Below are 24,526 nucleotides of genomic sequence, written 5' to 3' on the forward strand. Positions count from 1 at the left end.
CGGGGATGCGCACGATAAGTTTCTGCGTCCAAAAGACGCAATGTAGACGAAAAAGTCAGGCAGGCGGAACTTTATCGCTGTTGCGAAACTAATTGAATACCGCCCTACGTGGGTAGAGACGCGATGACACAATTAGGGGTATTGAATGCATTACATACACTGTCTGCTTGATGATGCAAATGTCATCAACACCTTATGTCCATCTCTTTTCACATTTCCCCTCCTGAAGAACAGCTATGAAAAGTAACATTAAGTAAATCTTACTATATATAATGACACTTTCAAATTAGTTTGTAGTAAATAGGTGTTTTTTGTTATGCCAAATTTAGTTTCAAAGTTGATCTGCAAAAAATTGTCACAGTTCAGCAGGCATTGACATTTGTGTAGTATAACTACAGTATTTATTTTGTATTGCACATATTTTGTTGGTACTTGCTTTTTTTGTGAACTACTGTATTTGATCTCAAAGAGTTCTCTGTATCTAGACGGTTTGGTTCCACTCTGTAAGTTATGTCTGGCATTAAACATTCACCAGAGATACCATAGCTAGTCCTAATACACAGCAGACATCTGATGCAACTTATCTTCTATCTTCTATGTTCATGTTGGATATCAAAGATTCTTATGTTGTCTTTGGTACAAATGTGGTAGCATAAAAGCACATAAATAGTTCCATGGTCAATTTTGCACAGTGCATAGGAGAGCTTTAATAATTTAACAATGCCACAATCCCCCCCCCCCAACATAACATCGTTCTGACGCCCCTGGGTGAATGTATATAAAAATGCCAAACCCCATTACTACTCTAACTCTATTGGAGAGAGATAAATAGTACCAACCAATCAGCTCCTAACTGTCACTTTACAGGCTGTGTTTGAAAAATGACAGTTAGGAGCTAATTGGTTGGTGCTATTTATCTCCAATTTTATCTCTCTCCAAGTTCTATTAAATCTCCCCCTTTATATGCAGATAGCTCTCTTACCTTGCTGACTATGGGGTCTATTTACTAAGCAGTGTTAGGAGACAGAGTGAAAAGTGATAAGAAAGTGATAAGGTGCCAGCCAATCAGCACTGAACTGCCATCTCACAGGCTGTGTTTGAAAAATTACAGTTGGGAGCTGATTGGCTGGCACCTTATCACTTTCTTATCACTTTTCGCTCTGTCTCCTAACACTGCTTAGTAAATAGACCCGTATGCTTCAAAAAAATAAATCATTTAAATTTAGGGTACACCCAATGGGAATAACTCGCTCATTCGATTGTATTGCTGCTCGGACTTCTACAGATTGAGGTTTTAGAGTTCTTATTTACAGTCCCACCCCCTTTCTCTCTCCCCTCAGAGATGTGAGGATTAAAGGATATAGTTGTTAAACATCTTCTAAGGAAAACCTTATTTATTTTTTTTAGACAGAATGACAAACTACAGACCCTTTTTTGAGCAAACCTTCCTTAAATGTTATTGAAAAAGTGGTTGCAACTCTACTGGAAACCTGTCTGTCAGCCCATGATATGTTTGATCCATTTCATTCAGCATACGGCACTGAAGCAGGAGTGGTGTGTGCTTTGTGATTTCTGATGGCAAGAAGCAGGAGATTGTTCAATTTTAATCCTTTTGGATATCTCAGCAGCATTTGATGCCATGGATTCTAAATGAGCATCTGAACATTTTTTGTGGGTTGGATGGCATAGTTTAAATTGATTCTCACTAGCAAGTCACAGAAAGTGTCTTCAGCATACTCATCATCACCAGTGCCCCTGTCATGCAGTGTACCACAGGATTATACTCTATCTCTCATGCTAATTGTAGTATACCTGCTATCACTGTGTGAAATAATCAGACATCATGGCCTGGTTCTTCTGTTTCGGTTACTGAGAACACTATATCAATTGGCTGTCTAGCTGAGATTCATGATGGATGAGGGACTCAATCCTGATTTAATAAATAGGTTCTTATGATAGGATCTCACTGTCAAAGAGCAAGACTGCAGCTTTGACAACCAACTTTACTTGTGCATGGGGTTTTGGAGTTGCAAAACTCTCGCCACAGGGGCGTATTAAGAGAGGAGTCGGCTCAAGTGCATTTTCTGTCTAGGACCCCCTCCACTCTACCCGCCGAGCACCAATGAACTGAATGCAGCAGTAAACTCTGGCCACTAGTCTACGCCAGACAGAGTCTACTGCGCATGCACGGGTCATGAGGAAAATGGTGCAGCAGCCATTTTCCCGGTGATTTCCCCACCGGGCATGTGCAAAACGCCGGGAAAATTACTGCGGTGGTCATTTGCCAGGCGATTCATAAAGTGATGCTACCACTGTCTCAGGACTCTGGAGAGGTAAGTATTGAATAAATGGGTGCAGGGTGTATGGTATGGGCCCTCCCTGCACCCATTATAGATACGCCCCTGTCTCACAATGTGCAGAATCTTGGTGTTACCCTTTTGACTTATGTCTATTATCACGCTTGGACTACTGCAATGCACTGTACCCGGCTTTCCCACTAAAAGAATTGCACAACTTGCAGCTGATACAAAATGCAGTTGTCACGCTGTTAGCTAACCAGCCCTGTTCTTGCTATATAATGCATGTTCTGCTTTCTTCACTGGCTTCCTGTAAGATGCAAATCTATTTCAAGATTTATCACTGACTTTCAAAGTCCTACATAACCAAGTCCTTACTTGAAGCATCTTTTGATTCATTATACTCACACTTGCTGGTTTCAGATTAAGGACTGCTGGTAGTGCCTAGACTCTCCCATACATCATTTAGGGATTGACCTTTTAGCTTTGCTGCTCCAACTCTCTGGGACAGGCTGCATCACACAGTTAGAGATGCAGCCAGTCTACAAATCTTCAAAACAGTCTCAAGACTTACAGGTTTACTCAAGGATTTCATTAATACTCCAAACGTTTACCTCTCTTTTCTGTAGACCGTTAATACTTAGTTTATTTTGTATCTTGTTTTTTTTTTTTCTTTTTAATTTACAAAAGTATTACACATTAATGTACTACTTATGATTATTAGTATTTTGAAACAATTTGATATATTGGGGGCTCAGAGCTTTTAGCTAACAACCCTACTGGGATGGAATCATCGGTGTGGTGCATGTTACACATTGCTTTGTACTATCAGTAAGACATGTAGTTTTCCTGATTAATGGATTTCTCCTTTTACTGATAGACACAAGTTGGATGTTTTTCTACTGACTTATTAGTAAATTTAAGATTTTAAATTCCTGGAAAGTTTGTCCCTGGAAATATCCCTATAGCTTAATTTCGAACTTCAGATCGTGGAAATGACCATATTAGCTTTCTGTTAATATTCTTTATTCCTTATAAATGAATAAGTTAACAAGTAGCACTTAAAATGCAGAAACATTAAATGTATTTAAATGCAGTAATCTCAGAATCAGAGCAGGCCCTAGGCATAGACAAACTAAGCAAATGCCTAGCTCATTTGGAATGCCTAGTGGTATCCGAGACTGTCTAGGGCCAGAGGAGGTTTCGGGCAGGCACGGCCGGGGCACCTGCTGCCGGCTGGGTAAAGACTCTGGCAGCTACTACTGCCGCTTCACAGTGTCCACGATCAGAGCTCAGCTGACAGCTCCAATCAGGCCAGGTAGCAGCAGGCCTGTTTTGCAGGTGTGGGGCACCTGGACTGCAGTGCGTGGTTAGGGTTGGGGCAGCATGCACTGGGATGTGGTCTGCCAGCCTGAGCCGGGAAAAACAGGTCAGCCGCCCACGGCTTGTTGTACTCGAGTCAGGCAGCTCTGCAGGCTGCGCTCAAGTAAAGTAAGTCTGGAACTGGGATAGGGTCAGCGAGGGTGCTGTGGTGCTCACTGCTGGGAGAGGGGTGCTGTGTGAAGGTGGGTGCTGGGAGAGGGGTGCTGTGCTGGGAGAGGGGGGTGCTGTGCTGGGTGAGGGCTGGGGTGGTGGGTGAGGGGAGGTACTGTGCTGGTATAGAGGTGCTGGGTCAGGTGAGGGGCGCCATTGTGCTGTGCTGGGAGAGGAGGTGCTGTGCTGGGTGAGGGCTGGGGTGTTGGGTGCGGGGTGTTGTGCTGGGTGAGGTGGGTGCTGTGCTGGATTAGGGGTGCTCGGTCAGGAGGGGGGTGCTGACACCGTGCTGGGAGAAGGGGGTGCTGTGCTGGGTGAGGGCCAGGGTGATGGATGCTGCGCTGGGAGCGAGGTGATAGGTGGTGCGCTGTGTTGGGTGATGAATGCTGTGCTATGATCTGTGCTGGAAGAGGGGTGACGCTAGGTGAAGGGTGCTGGGAGAGGGCTGCTGTGATCTATACTATGCTGGGAGAGGGCTGCTGTGATCTGTGCTGGGAGAGGGGTGCTGTGCTAGGTTATGGGTGTTTTGATGTCATCTGTGCTAGGAGAGGGGTGCTAGGAGTACAGCACAATGGGGGAAGGTGTCACAGCACAGCTAGACCACGCCCCTTATGTGAGGCCACACCCCTTTTCAGGGCCCCATGTAGGGAGGGGGGGCACTACCCAAAATTTTGCCTAGGGGACTAATTTGGCTAGGGCCAGCTCTGCTCAGAATTATGGGGTCTGTAGTGTCCTAAGGATTACTAAGAGATGTGCTTAAATATTCTGCTTTGGCAGCAAAGTGTCCCTGGAAATTATAGTAAATGTTGGCATCTATGAGCCATGGACTATAAAGCAACCAGTAAAAATGAATGCTATGGAAAGCAATCCGCCAGCTATGTTCCACGTGTCACTTGTCCCTATGCACTAAACGAATGCATTGAATGTTTGTACATTTATGGTATGTGCTTAGTTTGTGTGAAATATATCAATTTACAAAGCAAAGTTGAATATGATTTGATTCACTGTAGCAGCATTTGTTAAGAGTGTAGTAAATGTTGACAAGTATATGAAACATAATATCCTTTCCTGTCTGTCTGTTGTATTCTTTGAACCAGAATGTCATGTTTTCTGACTTTTCCAAAGAATGGGGCAAAGTGATGACTAAATTGCATTCTCTCTTTTATCCTCTGTCTAAACAGCGGTCTCAAACCTTGATGCAGAGAGCAAGCTCAGTGTGTATTACAAAACATCCTGGCACCAGCAGAGGAACATTTTCCTGCCCACCACTAGACCCACTTGTGTGGAGGAGCTGCACCGCCATGCCAAGCAAAGCCTGCGTTCCATGCGGAGGGGTGAGCGGCTTCATCTTTGTAATAAATTGTCACATAGGTTGTTGGTTAGGATCTAATGTACATGTTATTAATTATCTATACTACATTTATATTAGCTTTGTAGACGCCACTTCCTGAAGGCCCAGAAATGGACATGTGTCACATAAAATATATTTTTACCTTCTTATCATTTGTTACTGAATAGGAATTTTGTGGTTCCTTTTTGGGCAGAGAAAGATCTACCGTTAAGTCTTTTCTGGCCTGCAAGAGGGATTACATCAGAAACATGTGGCTTCCCTGCACATGCTTTAGTGCTGCAGTAAAAGCTTTATGTAGAAGCCCTTTAATGAAGCCAGCAAGAAAATAGAAATCTGTACCAGAGATCACAAATCACATGTGTTTAGATGATAAACTTTCCAGAAAGATATAGCAAATTGCAAAATATATGATCTAAAGCATAGCGGTATTCAACATGCAGACCACCAGCTGCTGTGGAACTACACATGCCAGCATGCCCTACCACAGTTTTTGCACGGAATGCAGCTGCAAAAATATGCTAATGACTCACAAGGCGTCCAGTTCTTACAGACACCCATTGAAAGCATCTCTCATCCACCGCTCACACAAAACTGGAAACATCGAACACAAGGCCTGATTCAGAGCCGCTCGTAAGCGGCCGCTCGTTCGCTCCGAGCGATGTTCGTACAACTGCGCATGCGTATGGGTCATAATGTGCATGCGCCAACCAGTCATTGCGGTCGGAAATCGAGCGCTCGCAAAACAGTGAGTGCCTGCTAATTTGAGTGACAGGATGAGGCGTTTGTGGGTGGTAACAGTGGAAGGTGCTTGAAAACGGGGAGTGGTGATCCGAACGCAGGCGTGCCAAACGGTCAAAATGGGCGTTTTAAGGGTGTGCATAATTAACAAAGCAGCGTCATCGACCACGTCACTTGGTTGTTTCTTAGCCTGAACTGTTCACATGATTGCGGTAGGAAAATCCAACCACAAGCACTGCGAGCAGTTCAGACGCCTTTCGATGTACTCGATTAATCTAATAAATAGCGGAGATGATGTATGATGCGAACGGCCAAGGGGCGTCTTTACAAAATAGCGAGCGCATGTTTCGTTCGCTCGCTCAGACATAGAGGCGTCAACAGACCACAAAGAGCGAGCGCTCAATTTAAATAGCCGGCCCCTTTTTCTGAACGAGCGAGCGCAAATAGCGTCCGGCTCTGAATCAGGCCCACAGATCAGACGGCTGGCCATCAGCTTTCTGAGTAAGTCTAAGGTGCCGAGGGCACAGCTGGTCTCCAGACACACAGAGGGCTCTCCTGCTGCGAGCAAGGACGCAGTGGCTAATTTATGACCAGAAAACGCCATTTAAACAGTCAGATACGCCTGCGTATTTCTAACCACCCCCGTTACCGTCCCCTAAATCTGACTACCTGTTACTCACTTTGCAAATTATTTCTCTGTACGAGTGTAATCAGAAATCAATCGATGCGCGTGTGCAGTGCGGCTTTCACGCATGTGTAATGGTTAACAATCGCTCAATCTGTGTAAATATCGGCATTGCGTACATCTCTGAATCAAGTCTTTTTCTAGTTTCACCCTATACATCAAAGTGATAAAGAGACATCTGCCTGTGAGGAAAACCTATATAATAAGTATTATGCCAGTTCTGTTATATCTATTGCAGGATGTGGTAGCTGATGAAGAATACAATCCACATCCAGTCACATGGATTGATATTCCTCAGCAATGACATAAAGAGTACTTCCCTCCTTCATCCCAATGTGATGTGTGTATATAGTGACTGTATGTATGTATATATATATATATATATATATATATAAATATAATATATATATATATATATATATATATATATATATATATACAGTCAGGTCCATAAATATTGGGACATTGACAGAATTTTCAGATTTTGGCCTCTATTCACCACCACAATGGTTTTGAAATGAAACAAACAAGATGTGCTTTAACTGCAGACTTTCAGATGTAAGTTGAGGGTAATTACATCCAAATCGGGTGAATGGTGTAGGAATTACAACAGTTTCAATATGTGCCTCCCACTTTTTAAGGGGCCAAAAGTAATGGGACTATCAACTCAAAACCTTTTTCATGGACAGGTGTGGGCTATTCCCTCGTTATTTCATTATCAATTAAGCAGGTAAAAGGTCTGGAGTTGATTCTAGGAGTGACATTTGCATTTGGAATCAGTTGCTGTCAACTCTCAATATGAGATCCAAAGAGCTGTCACTATCAGTGAAGCAAGCCATCATTAGGCTGAAAAATCAAAACAAACCCATCAGAGAGATAGCAAAAACATTAAGTGTGGCCAAATCAACTGTTTGGAACATTCTTAAAAAGAAAGAACGCACCGGAGAGCTCAGCAACACCAAAAGACCCGGAAGACCAAGGAAAACAACTGTGGTGAATGACAGAAGAATTATTTCCCTGGTAAAGAAAAACCCCTTCACAACAGTTGGCCAAATCAAGAACACTCTCCAGGAGGTAGGTGTATATGTGTCAAAGTCAACAATCAAGAGAAGGCTTCACAAGAGTGAATATAGAGGGTTCACCACAAGAAGCAAACCATTGGTGAGCCACAAACACAGGAAGACCAGATTAGAGTTTGCCAAACAACATCTAAAAAAGCCATTACAGTTCTGGAACAACATCCTATGGACAGATGAGACAAAGATCAACTTGTACCAGAGTGATGGGAAGAGAAGAGTATGGAGAAGGAAAGGAACTGCTCATGATCCAAAACATACCACCTCATCAGTGAAGCATGGTGGTGGTAGTGTCATGGCGTGGGCATGTATGGCTGCCAATGGAACTGGTTCCCTTGTATTTATTGATGATGTGACTGCTGACAAAAGCAGCAGAATAAATTCTGAAGTGTTTCGGGCAATATTTTATGCTCATATTCAGTCAAATGCTTCAGAACTCATTGGACAGCGCTTCACAGTGCAGATGGACAATGACCCGAAGCATACTGCAAAAGAAACCAAAGAGTTTTTTAAGGCTAAAAAGTGGAATGTTATGCAATGGCCAAGTCAATCCCCTGACCTGAATCCGATTGAGCATGCATTGCACTTGATGAAGACAAAACTGAAGGGAAAATGCCCCAAGAACAAGCAGGAACTGAAGACATTTGCAGTAGAGGCCTGGCAGAGCATCACCAGGGATGAAACCCAGCGTCTGGTGATGTCTATTCTATGCGTTCCAGACTTCAGGCTGTAATTGCCTGCAAAGGATTTGCAACAAAGTATTAAAAAGTGAAAGTTAGATTTAGGATTGTTTAGTTTGTCCCATTACTTTTGGCCCCTTAAAAAGTGGGAGGCACATATAGAAACCGTTGTAATTCCTACACCGTTCACCTGATTTGGATGTAATTACCCTCAAATTAAATCTGAAAGTCTGCAGTTAAATCACATCTTGTTTGTTTCATTTCAAAGCCATTGTGGTGGTGAATAGAGGCCAAAATATGAAAATTCTGTCAATGTCCCAATATTTATGGACCTGACTGTATATACAGTCACTGAGTATACTTCATAAGTTACTGCATATGTTACTTCATATGTTACTGCACTTTCCATACTCTCCCTCCCGGTAAACTACACCTTTCAGATCCCTATCATCTAATTCTGAAGTGGGTAAAACAGGGCTTGAATGTTTATTGTGTCATGATGGACCTATGTGCCACTGCTTGCACATTGGGGAGGTGGTGGGGGAGGGGCATGTGTGCTGCACTGATGCAAATATTGGACCTGATTCAGACCCACTCGCGAGCGGCTGTCCGCTCGCAAGTGGGTCGATGTTATGGACTGAGCATGCGCACGACGGAGGGAGCTCCGTCGTGCGCATGCGCCAGACGCGACGAGCGAAGGAAAGTCCTTCGCCCGTTGTGTCCGATCAAAGGGGGCGTGCTGTCAATGTTGATTGACAGCACGCCCCCTTTGGTGGGCGTGCCGGGGGCATGCCTCCCTGACGGGGGCGTTCCTAAGGGAACGCCTCCCGTCAGAAGCCGGCCCACTGACATCACTAGTGATGTCAGTGGGAGTGATTTTGGCTCTGATAGAGCCAAAATCACTCCGGAGCTTGCGGTTGAAAACCTCAACCGCAGGCTCCGGCTCGCAAATTCGATGGTCGCGATGGTCTCGACCATCGCGACCATCACAATGCACGCTCGTATAGCCTGTGGGTGGTGACCCACAGCTATATGAGCGTCCAGGAGGACGCTCCATGAAAATGGAGCCCGGCCCTCATTCAGAGCGTGCGCTCTGCTCAGAGTGTACGGCTCTGAATGAGGGCCATTGTCCCTTGTATTATTATTTATTTGTTATTTAAGATACATAAGCTACACACTACATCCACAACTCTTCATTAATAATGTGCTGCTTGTTCTGTTTCATCACACCACAGCTATGGAATACATTTTTAAAGCACAACTAAAAATAACAGCTAAACAGATAAAATCTAACCCTTTCTCATACAGTACCTGTGCTTCTATGAATTGCATTGTTTGTATAGCAGCTGTGAGGACATAGATAATCTGCAGTATCATGTTACATGCTGTCTCAGTTGCCTGCAAGGAAGGAGAGAGCAAATCCAGATTAAGGTCCCATGGGGCTGTAGGCAAGATACCAGTTTGGGGCCCCTATACATACATAGGTGCTGACTGCCTATGCCAAGGATGGGACCTGTTTGGCAACTTAGACCACCTGCCACCGGACCCTAGGTGGGGAGTGCCTAGGATGCCTAGCGGGTATTCTGGCCCTGGAATACAATCATCATTTAATATGTACATTTAAAAAGTCTTTTCACATTCGTTGGGTGAAACCTAGAGCTGATACGGTTAGGTGAAACTGTGTGAAGGAAAAAACAACTGTTAATAGTAGTTGTGAATGTAAATACACTGTAGGTTTTGCACATTGTGTGCTATAAATATATCTTTGTAGATCAGAAACGTGAATAATGCAGCTTTACTGCCATCTAGTGGACGCTAGGTACATGAACGGTTGTATTTTAGTCATTTGAGCTACAGTATGTGACATAAATGTGTATATAAATGTGTCATAGGCCATTTACATAGATTAGAAAAACTTTCCTACCAGCATTACTTTTATTAAGATTTGTACTGAATGAAATACATTTCTTCAGCTTTTATTGAAATACTCTTTTATCTATTTATTCACTGGTGTTTTTCCTTCATCATAAACAGAGCAGCGTGCCCGAGCGGAAAATAGAGAGAGGCGGCTTCTCAGCTGTGGTTTTGCTGCACCTCCACTCCCCTCATACCCTGCAGCTCATAGTCTAAAGAGGCGAGAAGTGAAGGAACAAGCCCTTGTACCAGTAAGATCTTCTCTTTTTTTTCTGGTCACCTTTGAGAAATGATTGTTGAATAAGAAGTCCTTCCCCATAAGCTCAGCCCAATGATGTCACAAAGTGTATCATTCACAGGTTACTTCAGGTGCAGCAATGTGGGCTGTGTCGTGTGCTGAGTAGAGAGAGGCCGCAACATATGATTATCAATATTAATTAATGAAAGCAGGTATGGAGGTCTTATTGAGGATGAAGAGCAGTGGCATAGCCAGATTTTGATGAGAGGGAGCAGCGTTGGAAAATTGCCACAACAGGCGGTTCAAAATTCAAATATCAACATCAAATCAATTATTGCATCTAACTTACATCAATATAAACCCCTGACATTACATTAATGCATTAATACCCCCCACATACACACACATACACACACACACTACATAAACATTATAAAGTAACACAGCCAGAACTCAGTGATACAGAAGCGTAATTAGGTATTTGTAGGCTCCATAGCAAAAGTTTGTAAGGGCCCCTATGTACCACCTAATGGTGAAAAATGTATATAACACATGTAACTTTGACAAGGAAGATGGGTCCCCTAAGCCCTGGGCCCCATAGCAGTTGCACCCCTTGCACCTATGGTAGTTACGCCCATGCCTGCAGCATCACTCTGGTAGGATTAGAAAAGCTGGGTCTCAGGAGATGGCAGAGCAGGGAAAGGGCCAAGCCCCATAGGCAGCTTGGGCACCGTAGCAGCCCTATTCTCTGCACCTACTGTAGCTACGCCTTTCCCTGTAAGTGGCAGCTGGTGTGCCAACATTTGGAAGAGTGTGTACAGTGGCACAATCCTTTTAGTAGATTGTTCTAGCAGATGCAGCTCTCAGATCTGCTACAAAATTGGACAGGTGTGTAGGCATATTTTTGGTGTTGAATTTGCATCCAGGTCTCCAGTAGGATTATATCAGTCTGGTCTGGAGTTGAATCCCCAGAGGATTGGACAAGTGTGTACCCATCTTAAGTCATGCAACTTCATATTAGATGAATAATTTGCTTTATGCATTGTTTCTAAATTAAAAACTGCAGATAAAATGGACTAAGTTGTGTGAAAGGGTAAGGGTAACAGGCCAACATATGTTATATAGTCCTTACCTAAAGATGTTATTCAGATTCTTTTTCTGAAGATGTTGCTGTTTAGGACCTTATTGGAAGATGTAATCCAAAGTCCATATCATTAGCTGTTATCCAGAGTTGCCTAAATAAAGCAGGAACTACTCAGAGACTATCAATGTAGGACAAAATCTCATCACAAAATGGCTGCCAGTAGCTGGTCATCCTTTATATAGGACTGTGACCTACATTGTGACATCACAATACATGCAGGCAGCAGCTAGAGATGGCTGTAGCTTAAATCAGCTCTGGGCACAGATGCCCTGCAGCAACACTCTGGTGAGTTTAGAAAAGCCGGACTTCAGGAAATAGCAGTGTAACTTAGTCCAGTGATAGGGCCGGGCCCCAGAGGCAGCCTGAGCCTCATAGCAGCCCCATTCTCTGTGCCTACTGTAGCTACGCCCTTCCCTATGAGTGGCAGCTGGTCTGCCAAAGATTTGTACAGTGTGTACAGTGACACAGGGCTCTATTTACTACAATCCGCATATTGAATGCGGATTGTAGTGTGATATTACCGAGTGAATACGCATTGCGAATTCAGGCAATATCACAGGGATTTACTATAAATCCCTTGCAGGGACAGAGCTTGCGATAAAGCTCTGTCCCTGCGGATCCCATCCTCACTCTAGTCGCGGTATTTTCGGAAAAAATACCGCGACTAAGAGTCCGCGCATGCGCCGGCCGACCACCGCTACTAACCCCCCACCGACGCTAAGCCCCGCCCCCGGTGCTCAGCCCCGCCCCCGCGATCGCGGACCCCCCCCTCCCCCCCCGCGACCCTCCCCTCCCTTCATTACACTTAACTGCACCTCCTGGCCTCCGGTGATCTTCTCCGGGCTTCCCGATCAGGTGATCTCCCATACTGCACTGGGGCCCGATCACCTGATGACCGGGCCCCAGTGTACTATGGGAGACCAGCTGACCGGAGAGGAACCATCACCGGAGGCCCGATCACCGGTCCCTGGATTCAGGTAAGTAAAAAAAAAAATGTTTAATTTTTTTTTTCTTTTTTTTACAGTAATCAACTTGCGGTCTGCTTAGACCACACAGCTGATTACTGGTACCGGCTCCCGCCTCTGCTCTCCCCGTTAGAGCAGAGTGGGAGCCCGGTAACCGGGGGAGACCCTGGATAACGCCACCTCCAGGTGGCGTTATTATCACAGGGCTTCTCCCGGTATTTTTTTACTATTTATTTTTAGTAACTCTGGTCGGATCACATTTCCCATTACAATTATGGGAAATGCGATCTGCTTTACTAAAAATAAGTAATACTGGGGGTTGGAGTAGAATTTTACTAATTCTACTCCAATTGCCCTGTAATAACTACAGGTGAAACTAAAATAATGTGAAAATGGTGTGAAAACACCCTTTTTCACTTTATTTTAGTCAAAATAATGTTAATAAATAGAGCCCACAATCCTTCCACTAGATTGTTCCAGCAGATGTAAATCTGATATCTGGTGCAAAATTCTACACGTGTGGAGGTATATATTGGGTGTTGAATCTGTGTCCAGGTCTCCACTAGGATTGTGTCAACAGTCAGGTCCGGAGTTGTATAACCATCTTAAAGGTGCCCACTCATATACTGATATACTTATGATCCGACGATGTGTCCGATTCCCTTGAAATTCTCCCCGGCTGCTCATCACACGATCAGCACACGATATGCTGTCCAATCTTCATATGATCTCCTGCAGCCAGACTTTTGCATTGTGTCCTAGATTGTCAGATCTGCTGTACTGCACAGCAGATCTGACGATGCGATGTGCGATCGGCGGGGGCGCGCATCGCATCGTGACCGTGAGTGGGGACTCACGATTTGGGCATTGTTTACCTGATCTGTCATTCTAATGTGTCGGAATCAGCCAGATCGGGAAAAAAATTGCTATGTGTGTGGGCACCTTTAGTCATGCAGCCTCTTATCAAATAAATATTTGCTTTATTTATTGTTTCTAAATTAAAAACTGCAGTTATAATGGAAGGAGGATTCTGAAAGGGTATGGGCGACAGGCCAAAATTTGTTATATAGTCCTAACCTAAAGATGTTCTTCAAATTCTTTTTCTAAAGATGTTGCTGTTTAGGACCTTATTGGAAGAAGTAATCCAAAGTCCTTATTAGTAGTCATAATGCAAAGTCTCTTAAATAAAGGAGGAACTTTGCAGAAAGCATCAATGTAGGACAAAATGCCACCACAAAATGGCTGCATATAGGGTTGTGACCTGCATTGTGACATCACAATGCATGCAGCCAGCAGCTGGAGAGGGCTGTAGCGTAGATCAGCTCTGAGCCAGATGCCCTGCAGCAGGACTCTGGTGAGAATAGAAATGCCGGACCTCAGGAGATGATAGGGAGAGGGCTGGGCCCCGTAGCAGCCCAATTCTCTGCACCTACTGTAGCTATGCCCTTGCCTGTGCGTGGCAGCTGGTCTGCCAAAGATTGGAAGAATGTGTACGGTGACACAATCCTTTTACTAGATAGTTTTAGCAGATGCAGATCTGAGATCTGCTGCAAATTTAGACAGGTGTGGAGATAAAATGGAGTGAGGTGTCTGAAAGCATGACAAGTCAAAATTTGTTATATAGTCCTTAGCTAAAGATGTTATTCAGATTCTTTTTCTGAAGATGTTGCTGTTCAGGACCTTATTGGAAGATGTAATCCAAAGTCCTTATCATTATCGTCAAAATCAGTAGTCGTTAGGGGTGTATAACTAGGCATTTGAAGGCCCATAGCAAACATTTGTAAGGGCCCCTATTTACCACCAAATGGTGAAAAATTTAAATAAAATGTGTAACTTTGACAAGGAAGATAGGGCCCCCCTCAGCTCTGGGCCCCATAGAAGCTGCTCCCCTTGCACCTATGGTAGTTATGCCCATGCAGTGATCTCCATACAGTAAATAGAGCCTCCAGTGACTGTCATACAGTTCACACAGCATCACAGTGACTAACATAAAGTACTGAGCAAAATATTGTGACCGCCACACAATACAGAGAGCATTTTTGAGACCACCATACACTACCTAGAGCAGTTTTGAGACCACCATACAAAACAGAGAGCATTTTATTACCTCCATTTCTCAAAAATATTACCCTTTTAGCATCATCGTAACAACTCCATTCAACATAGTTAGCCTCTTTAACTCGCTCATTGTAATTATTAATTACTCCCCAGATCAACAATTAATTTCATTAATACCCTCCATACCTCTCTCCTTTTAATGAAGAAAAATGAATTAACCCTAGTAAAAGCAATAGCCCTATATTTTAACTTACTCTATTAAAGCATTAACTTATTAATCATTTCACCCTCATAATGAACTCCACTTATAGCTTACACCCTTATATTTATAAACTTCCCTAACTATATACATTATCCCCAAACCCCAGTGCCCCCGGCTCCTCCCCATGCCACCTACCTGTTGCTGATCTTATTATGTGTTCTGTGCTGTTTACACTGTGTGTGCCGTTGTCACTGGAACATTAAAAAAAAATGGCCTTCTAAAAGACTTTTTCCAACTGCGGTTAACAGAACCCACAGTGCCAACACCACATAAAGAGGAGGGACCATCAGGAGGTAGGAGCCGTGCACTGCAGCAATAGGCTGCACGGTCCTTACAAGAAGAGAGTAGAAGGAGTAATGTGCATCATCTGAACAGCCAGCCTTGGTCCACCCACCCACCAGCCTATCTTCCTGTCCATCCTTGACTCATCTGCTCCTTCTCAGGCAGACACCCAGCAAAAAAAAAAAACATATTAGGCAGCATTTGGGCGGCTCTGCATGGTTTGGTGCCCCCTTCTGATAGGCATCATTTTCAACATTTCTTAAATGGGGAGCGCTCGCTCCCCCTGCATCCATCCTGGCTACACCACTGCTAAACAGTCCATTTTACCAAAAGTTTTGGGTTCTATTTACTACAATCCGCATATTGAATGCAGATTGTAGTGTGATATTACCGAGTGAATTCGCATTGCGAATTTAGGCAATATCCCAGGGATTTACTACAAATCCCTTACAGGGACAGAGCTTGCGATAAAGCTCTGTCCCTGCAAATCCCCTTCGGAGACTTATCACAGTATTTTCGCAAAAAATACCGTGATTAAGTGCCCGCGCAGGCGCCGACTGGTCGCCGCTGCTACCCCCCCTGGTGCTAAGCCCCGCCCCCATGATCATGGACCCCCCGTGCCACCCCCCCTCTCCCTTAATTACACTTACCTGCATGCTCCGGGCCTCCGGTGATGTTCTCCATTCCTCCGGTCAGGTGATCTCCCATACTGCACTGGGGCCCGATCACCTGATGACCGGGCAGCAGTGCACTATGGCAGACCAGCTGACCGGAGGGGAGTCATCACCGGAGGCCCGATCACCGGTCCCTGGAGTCAGGTAAGTAAAAAAAAATTTTTACGATTTTTTCTTTCTTTTTTTTACAGTAATCAGCTTGAGGTCTGTTTAGACCACACAGTTGATTACTGGGACCGACTCCCGGCTCTGCTCTCCCCGTTAGAGCAGAGTAGGAGGCCGGTAACCGGGGGAGACCCTGGATAACTATCACAGGGTGTTATTATCACAGGGCCTCCCTAGGTATTTTTTTCACATTTTATTTTTAGTAACTCTGGTCGGATCACATTTCCCATTACCATTATGGGAAATGCGATCTGCTTTACTAAAAATAAGTGATACTTAGGAGTTGGAGTAGAATTTTACGAATTCTACTCCAATTGCCCTATAATAACTATAGGTGATACGAAAATAATGTGAAAAGGGTGTGAAAACACCCTTTTTCACTTTATTTTAGTCAAAATAATGTTAATAAATAGAGCCCTTGGAGTGCAAACCAGCTCCGTAATACTGGGAGGCATAACAGCCATTCTGGCAAATGGTAGAGCAGCCAGATTGCCACTCTGGCAAAGCAAAACTCATCTATTTTATTCTCTAAATTCATCCATCAGTCTGGATGTATAATAAACAAGTCACTGCTACTTATTTTGCAATATCATATTTCAATTTACCTCACAGATTAATATATAACAAATGTGATAATTAAACACACATCCATGTATGATGATCATCTGATATCTTGAAATCATTTATATTTATATGATATGATATATATATATATATATATATATATATATATATATTCATGTAGTACACAATCTCAGTTGATCTTTTTTCATTCCGAGTCAATACTTCATAAACACTGCTGAAGGAAACACGGAATGTATCTCCTGTTTCTTTCCATTTCTTGAACGTTAGTGTTTGTATTATACTTTATCTACATTGTATAATTTGCCAATATTAGGATATAGTCACACTGACCTCTAATAAATATTTAAATGTCCTCAATGTAGTTAGCATTCCATATTCCAGCGTTCCAATCATTGTCTAGAAAGTAATGGAAAGAAAAGGTTTGTGAAGAAACTGTAACAAAATGATAGACCATTCTACATATGTTGTATACAGTATGCCTGAAGATGCATGCACAATGCAGAATGACATACTGCACATGTACAAATGCATTATTTCATTTTCCAGCTTAAACAATCATAAAAGTACTGAACATTGATCCAAGTAATTTTTTGCTCTTAGATTTTGTTTTACACTTATGCATATTTAAAAATAATCAATAATAGAGTAAAACTTTAGTTATTGATTGCTTATATATTATTTACCATTGAGCATATCACTTTTTGTTACCATATGCATGCTTTTAATGTATTTTCCCACATTTTATGTTCTTAGTTTAACAGAACCCGTCCACCCTCCCCCACTGAATGTTGCCATTTGACCCCATGGAGTAGAAAGGTATTGGAAATGCAAGCAAGTGTACATCTGTCCTAGTACTACTGGCTTCACTCTATCCCTCTTACTAGTATTACTGGCTTCACTCTACCCCTCTTAATTTTACTGCTATACCTTAACTACCTTTATTTCCTTACTAATCCTTCCTCAACTGATCACACGCATGATAATGGGGGTCATTTATTATTGCAGAGCTATACCTAAATTCAATCATTTTGCTGAGCTAACATTTACTTGGCTTATTATTTACATCAGCGCCACATTATGGTCTGCTACTGAAATGAAGGTTTTCTACTAGTTTCTACCTATACATTTGACTGTTTCGTATATATCACATCCACCATACATTGATGTTGAATTGGCCTTGTGCTTACCGTATGTTATGATTATGCATACTAAATAGTAGAAAGATAGAGTGGGACGTATTAAGATTTGCATGTGCGATATGGTACATCCTAACACTTATCAGGTACATTCCGGCGTAAATTACGCCTTTATGTTACTTAGAAATGTGATTAAAATCTCAAAGGACAGCTCTCTCGATAAGAGCTGTCCTTTCTCACAGCTAGATGCTAGAGGAACTGCCGGCTTTATTACCTAGAAGTCCTTCTGCGTATGTGTAGATCGGCATGTGCCACCGCGGGGGACAATCAGAGGGACCCGATTGGATCCCTCTCAAAAGAAACCCGGTGAGAAGCCCATAGGCTTCTATTAGGTAATGCCATCTAAAGATGGCGTTACACACCGGATCCAAGCTTCAGAATGTATTTCATGCCGGAATTTGGTACATATGGAAATGTGGCCAAAACTCTGAAAATTGCATTTTTTGAGTTTTGGCCACATTTTCATGCTTAGTATATCCCACCCACAATGTGGGCTGGGTCACGCATTTAGTACAGTCGTTCATAATTGTCCACAGGACACTGGTTGCTTAGCTTCCCAAAATGTCCACTAGAGGATTCTGACTGCAAAATTACAGAACAACTATTATGTTTTTATCTTGTTAACATTATAATTCACATTAATAACAGCAAGTTTAGTGAATGCAGTTTCTTAAAGTAAATAAGGACTACATTACCATGCTTTAGTGACATGAACCTGAATATTACTTGGCCATGTCTACATACTAATGCTACCATAGCTACATTAGACAACAGTCAGATCACGAGTTATTATTCAGGGGTTACCCTATTGTAATTCAGGGAATGAATCAGCAGCAAAATCCAGCCCTTTTCCCTTACGCATGCCGCAAACTTTTTTCCTCTAAGTTACCTAGGAAACAAAGTCTTTTGAGTTGGAAGTTTGTATGAGCTATTCATGTCTGCTGGGGATGAACACAAAAGCTACAGATGGAGAAAGAAAGACATAAATATATAGGCTTTCCTGCAAAGTTAGATAAAATTCCCATTTCATGTGATATCTTAGTTTGCATGGTCAGGGAAAATTGGAAAGGTAAGTGCCACCGTACACTATTTCAATATACCAGTGTGTTTGAAGCTTGGAAACGAGGGACAGTAGGGAGTTGGTAGACAGGAATAATAGCACACAAAATGAGAATACACCTTTGCCGTGTGCTCAATGAAGACTGGCTATAGAGAGTTGAGTTACAATGGAAAAATATTCTTTCTGATTTGTCTTTATAGAGTGCTAAATGAGACTGTATTCAAATGGGGCTTGTTTCATATTATCTAAGTTATTAAACAGAGACGAAAGATAGAAATTTACACAAATGACTTTAGAGTTTGGGATAATAATTCACCTGTAATTTACCTGTATTACTGATCAAACACTTCACATAGAGTTCCAAGAAGATCTACCCCTACTTTACTTGCATGTGTTTTTTTTCATTCTATACTGTATGTTCTTTCCTGTGTTTCTGTTCCTTTGAAAGTACCATACATTTTAACTACATTTTTATACTACTAGCATTTTAACTTATGTTTATGGAACATTTGATTATTTAACTTGTATATACAATTTAGTCTAATTTTCAATATGGGATAAACCTACAGTAGTTTCTTTCATATTGGCTTTGCATCTAAGTATGGTGCTTTGCCAAGCATCCATAGTTGGTTCTAAGTATTACACTTTTACAGGCCCACCCACCCCAGGAGGAAGATGATATGGTTTTAGGACAAAGGCCGAAAAACCCAATCCCTAATGTACCGTCTACACTGGATAAGCAGACCAACTGGAACAAAGCATTACCGCTCCCCACACCTGAGGAGAAGATGAAACAGGAGTCCCAAGTGATTACTTCTTGCATAATCCCCATCAATGTCACTGGTAGAGTACAGTTATATATATTCATCAGTCACTTGTCATGTGGTACACAGTTAACAAAATTGTCTGTGGGTAAATACCTTTTTTTGCCGTATACATAGTTTGGCAGGAAACCATCGCAATAGTAATAATTCACTGTACGTACTATTATTACATGGGTAACAGTACTCAGGATTTGTTACAATAAGAGAGCTTTGATCCTGTGATAGCCGTACAGCGTGGCTGCCATCATAAATTGTGGGGCCTGTGACTGAAAAAATAGGCAGCTCCCCTTCCGTGTTTTTGCAACTCCAACCCTGCAGTATTTCTCCAGGTCCAGCCATCCACCTTCTGTCTCTCTGGCACTCCTTCTGTCTCCCCAGCAATAACTCTTCTTCAGCCAGCCCCTTCTGTCTCTCCAGCCAGCACCCCTTCTGTCTCTCCAGCCAGCACCCCTTCTGTCTCCCCAGCCAGCACCCCTTCTGTCTCTCCAGCCAGCACCCCTTCTGTCTCTCCAGCCAGCACCCCTTCTGTCTCCCCAGCCAGCACCCCCTCTGTCTCTCCAGCCAGCACCCCTTCTGTCTCCCCAGCAATAATCCTTCTGTCTGTCTTGCCCTGCGCTGTCTCCTTAGCCCAAGTCATTCCACCGCTGTCTCTCCAGCCAGAGCCAGTCCCCGCATCCACTTGAGACTTACCTACTTCTGTTGTGGCTTATCCTCATGCGCTGTTTAACTCTCTCTTTCAGCGGCGCGCGTGATGTCATGCATAGCAGCTCTCAAACGTCGGCGGTAGTTGCTTGTGGGCAGTAGGTGCGGGTCCCACTCTCACTTTTATACCGGCGGTAGTAATGGACAGGCTGTAGGAGCGGGTGGTATGAGCGGACGAGCCCTCCCTCACTGTCCGAGTGTGCGGGGGCCCGGGACTTCAGTCCCGGAAGTCCCCCACCCCCGATTGCAGCTCTGCCATACAGTCTGCACACAAGAGTCAATACAAGTTGTAGCATAGATCCAGATTGTTCATTTTTGTCTGTCCATTTCTAATAAGGGTGTGGTATAAAAGATGACAGTGTATAGATATACAGACAATAGGTCGACATCAGATGGTCGACAGTCACCTCTGTGCATGCGTAATAAAAGGCCAGTGCATACATTGTTTACTGAGTCTTTTCTAAATACATTTTTGTTAAACTCACAGGGAATTACCACATTTAAGTCTCTTTACACAGCTGGTGTTTACGTGATACATATGGCGCAAAAACTATTTATTCCTCAACGATTACAATACGATGACACACAATTTTCAGTGGGTCAGAAATGTGTATAATGATACATGGTCCCCTAAATGCTATGTGATGTGAGGCTTGTGGTGTTTACAAACAACATTTCTAGTTCTTTCCATGAATAACACAAAAGCATTCTATGAAATGAAACATAATAGGAAGTTAGTTTAGAGAATCATCTGGTTGTCACATGGAAACTCACAACAGAATGGTGCAGTTTTTTTTATCCAAGAACCACTCATTCTAAATGTGTCTGGTCCTGTAGGAATGCAATCTTATCTACTAATGGCATCTGAAAGGTAGGGATGTAACTTGTACATACAATATCTTCTAGTGTCCTTGTAATAATATACAATCCATGTCCTTTACTGGAGGAGTTCTGAGTGCCAATCATTCAAATAATAGTAAAGTGCATTCTTTCCACAGTATATTTAGTATGCCAGTGTTTGCTACATCTTTGCAAATGGTATAATGTAATCTCAGACAATTTGTCATTTTTTTCCTATTGTTCTATCATGACTTTATAGAAGTATATGCAAACAAAAATGTAAATTCAGCTTTTCAGATAACATTGGCTATTTACACAAAGCTAATAATTATTTAGTTGGCATACCCAATTAAATCGTATTAATGTAACCACCGGGATGAAACTGTAATTGTTGTGGTTTTTGTTTGCCACATCCAAAAGTAGTGTAAACAGCAAATATTATATTGTTCACAGATTCAATGTATTATTAAAATGATGTGAGCCCATACAGTAACAGGAAATCAGTTTACATGGGCAAACATAGAGGAGCAGATTCAGAGCTGGAGCAAATTTACACCTGGACAAACCATGTTGCAATGATCTCACTAGGTGGGTGCGGACCGCACCAGGTGCCACCCTCTGAGGGGGTGACACCAAAATGCCGGCTCCTTCTCAGTGACCAGGAGCCTGGTACTGCACACTAACATCACCATGCAGAGCCCGCCTCCCGGTCACTGAGGAGGAGCCGGCAGTACGGAGAGAGACTCTAGGGGCAGCCCGGTATTTCTGGAAGTGCTGGGCATGCCCCCAGAGTGATGAAACAGTGAGTGTGCCACGAGACCACGCACCTTTTTTGTTCAGGAGGTCTATATGGCACACTGAGTGTCTCCAAACCCAGTGACGCCACTGTTGCAATACAAGGGGTGCAAATATATTTTTTCTTTTTGCAGACAAAGTAAGTACTGGCTACTTTTGAATGTAGCCCACAACCACTGGGCAGCTAGGACACAACTGTAAAGCTGGGTACACACAATATATGTTGTATTTTACGATATATCATTCCAACGCTGATGCTGTTTTGCACGGCAGATGGGGCGATGCAATGAACGACGTGGTGCTGTTACATGCAGCGTGTGACGATGCATCGCACCATCACACACCAAATTGTGCAGTGTGTACAGCGCACAATGTATTGTTACATCACATTGTTCCATCGTTGTACAGTGTGTACCTAGCTTTAATATCTCTACACAGTTTAAATCTGCCACACAACATGATTTTTGCAGTGTGCAAATTTGCTTCTTTTTTTTTTTTTAACCTTGCTCCCGTTTCTTCCTAATTTAGGCAGTACTGTTATTTAGGGTTCTGGACACCTGCAATATCCCCTGCACTTTGCTATGTTTAATATATATGTGCATATCTTTAAATTCCACATTTTTATATCTATGGAAATGCATTTATTTTTTTACACGCATGGAAAACACTTTCTGCTTTTGCATATAATGCACAGATACTGGACAGCTTTTTACAAAGAGCAAATTGCTTTTTTTGTGCTCCTTTTTTTTATTTGCCTCTGACTTTGACTCAGCCCCTGTATGTGAAACATACATTACACTAATTGTGGGTAGCCTGTAACTTTACTACATTTTCTCCAATCCTAGTATTGTAAAAGCTATAACCTACCATCAGTAAATTAATGAGGATTTTCTATTTACAGGAGTTGGTTTTGACAGAGAGGCGAGCATCCGGTGCTCCTTAGTTCATTCACAGTCTGTTCTGCAGCGGAGGCGGAAACTGAGGAGAAGAAAAACCATATCGGGAATTCCCAGAAGAGTTCAACAAGAAATAGGTTTGATTGAACAAATATGCCTGCAATGTACTGTGACTGGTGAGGGATTAGGTGGCTACAACAGTTGCAAGTACTATAATGTATCAGCAGCTATTATTTTTACTTTCAGGACATGCTGAGATAACAAAAAGTTAGTTCAGTTAGTTCCTAACTCCAGTTTTCTAGTCACTCTGATATTCCAGGTTTTATTGCTATCCATGTTTGTTAGTTGGATTAAAACGCCTGAGACATTAATTAAGTAACCTGTAATCAAGTATGGATAGCCATAAAACCTATAAGCTGTCAGGGGACTTGAGGACTGAATATATAAGTGTCACGGCTCGTGCAGTTTCTCTTCCCTGCCTGGGGTGTCGCTCTCTTCCCTGGTGCTTCAGCACTCTGGTCTGAGCATCAACTGGGTAATTAGTTGATACAGCAGCTGTGAGCTGCACCTGAACTTCCTATATAGCCCAGCCACACAAGTTCCCTGGTGAGAGTTCATCAAGTCAAGACTGCCTCAGTGTCTGCACTCCGGATTATGCTACCAGCTAGTACTCCTTGTATTCCTTGTTTCCTGTTGTCTCTAAAGCCTGGTCCCTGCAACCTGATATCCTTTTGCCTCTCATGTAAGTTATCTGGGACATTTATCTGCTTCACCAGAGCTCCACTATCCAGGACTTGTCTAGTTATTGTTTCACCTGCTTGACAAACAGGGCCATCTCTTCCATTGGGCTTGTTGGGCAATTGCCCAAGGGCCCATAGCTTGTAGGGGCCTGCCAACATGCCCCCTGCAGTCGTGGCCAGTTGGTAAATTTGTGATATTTTTATAAGCCGGCCGCCGGTGCACTGTAATCTGGTCTAATCTCCTCCACCCCATTCCCCCATTGACGAGTACTCACCTCCGTTCCAGTTTCACTTCATCCGCCGGCTTCAGACCAGTCAGAGTCTCTCTGTATGTGTGGGAGATCTGGTGGGCATGCAGGAGGGTTTAATTTTATTGACCATTTACATTTTTTTCCCGTGATTGGGTGGGTAGGGGCCCCTGTGCATTGCTTTGCCCAGGGCCCACACTGCTGTTAAGACAACCCTGTTGACAAACTGCACTTACAATCCGGGATCGTGTTGTATTGCTATCCAGTGTGTTTGCCAAGGCATATTCTTCAGAACTACTAGTGCCTTTCAGATTCTCTGCACTGCTCTACAGCATTCTAGATCAGAGCCTCCAATCCTCTGTTTTCACCTGTGCATTCTGTTTAATCAAGTTCCTAGTGTACCTGCACTTTACAGTATATTCTGGACATTTCAGTCAACACTTCTATTTATTTGTCAACTAGGACTTTGTGTATCCATATACTTCATCCAGCATTTGTCCTCATCCTAAAGTCTGTTTCTATTCCCTGCATTATCCTGGACTGTATTCTCATTGCATACCAGTTACTCAGAAATGCCT

At 43.0% G+C, this 24,526-nt stretch overlaps 1 protein-coding gene across 1 annotated transcript in view; it reads left to right on the top strand.

Annotated features, from left to right (window-relative positions):
• Positions 1-24,526, top strand: part of NHS (NHS actin remodeling regulator) — a 250,348-nt gene that overhangs the window by 214,528 nt on the left and 11,294 nt on the right. The window contains exons 2-5 of the mRNA XM_088449523.1: positions 5,012-5,164; positions 10,395-10,525; positions 19,557-19,746; positions 22,966-23,097. Coding sequence (XP_088305649.1) covers positions 5,012-5,164; positions 10,395-10,525; positions 19,557-19,746; positions 22,966-23,097 — 606 coding nt within the window. The remainder of the gene's footprint in view (positions 1-5,011; positions 5,165-10,394; positions 10,526-19,556; positions 19,747-22,965; positions 23,098-24,526) is intronic.

The sequence above is a fragment of the Taudactylus pleione genome, unplaced genomic scaffold, assembly GCF_031769625.1.
Source record: "Taudactylus pleione unplaced genomic scaffold, aTauple2 ptg000487l, whole genome shotgun sequence".
NCBI lineage: Eukaryota > Metazoa > Chordata > Amphibia > Anura > Myobatrachidae > Taudactylus > Taudactylus pleione.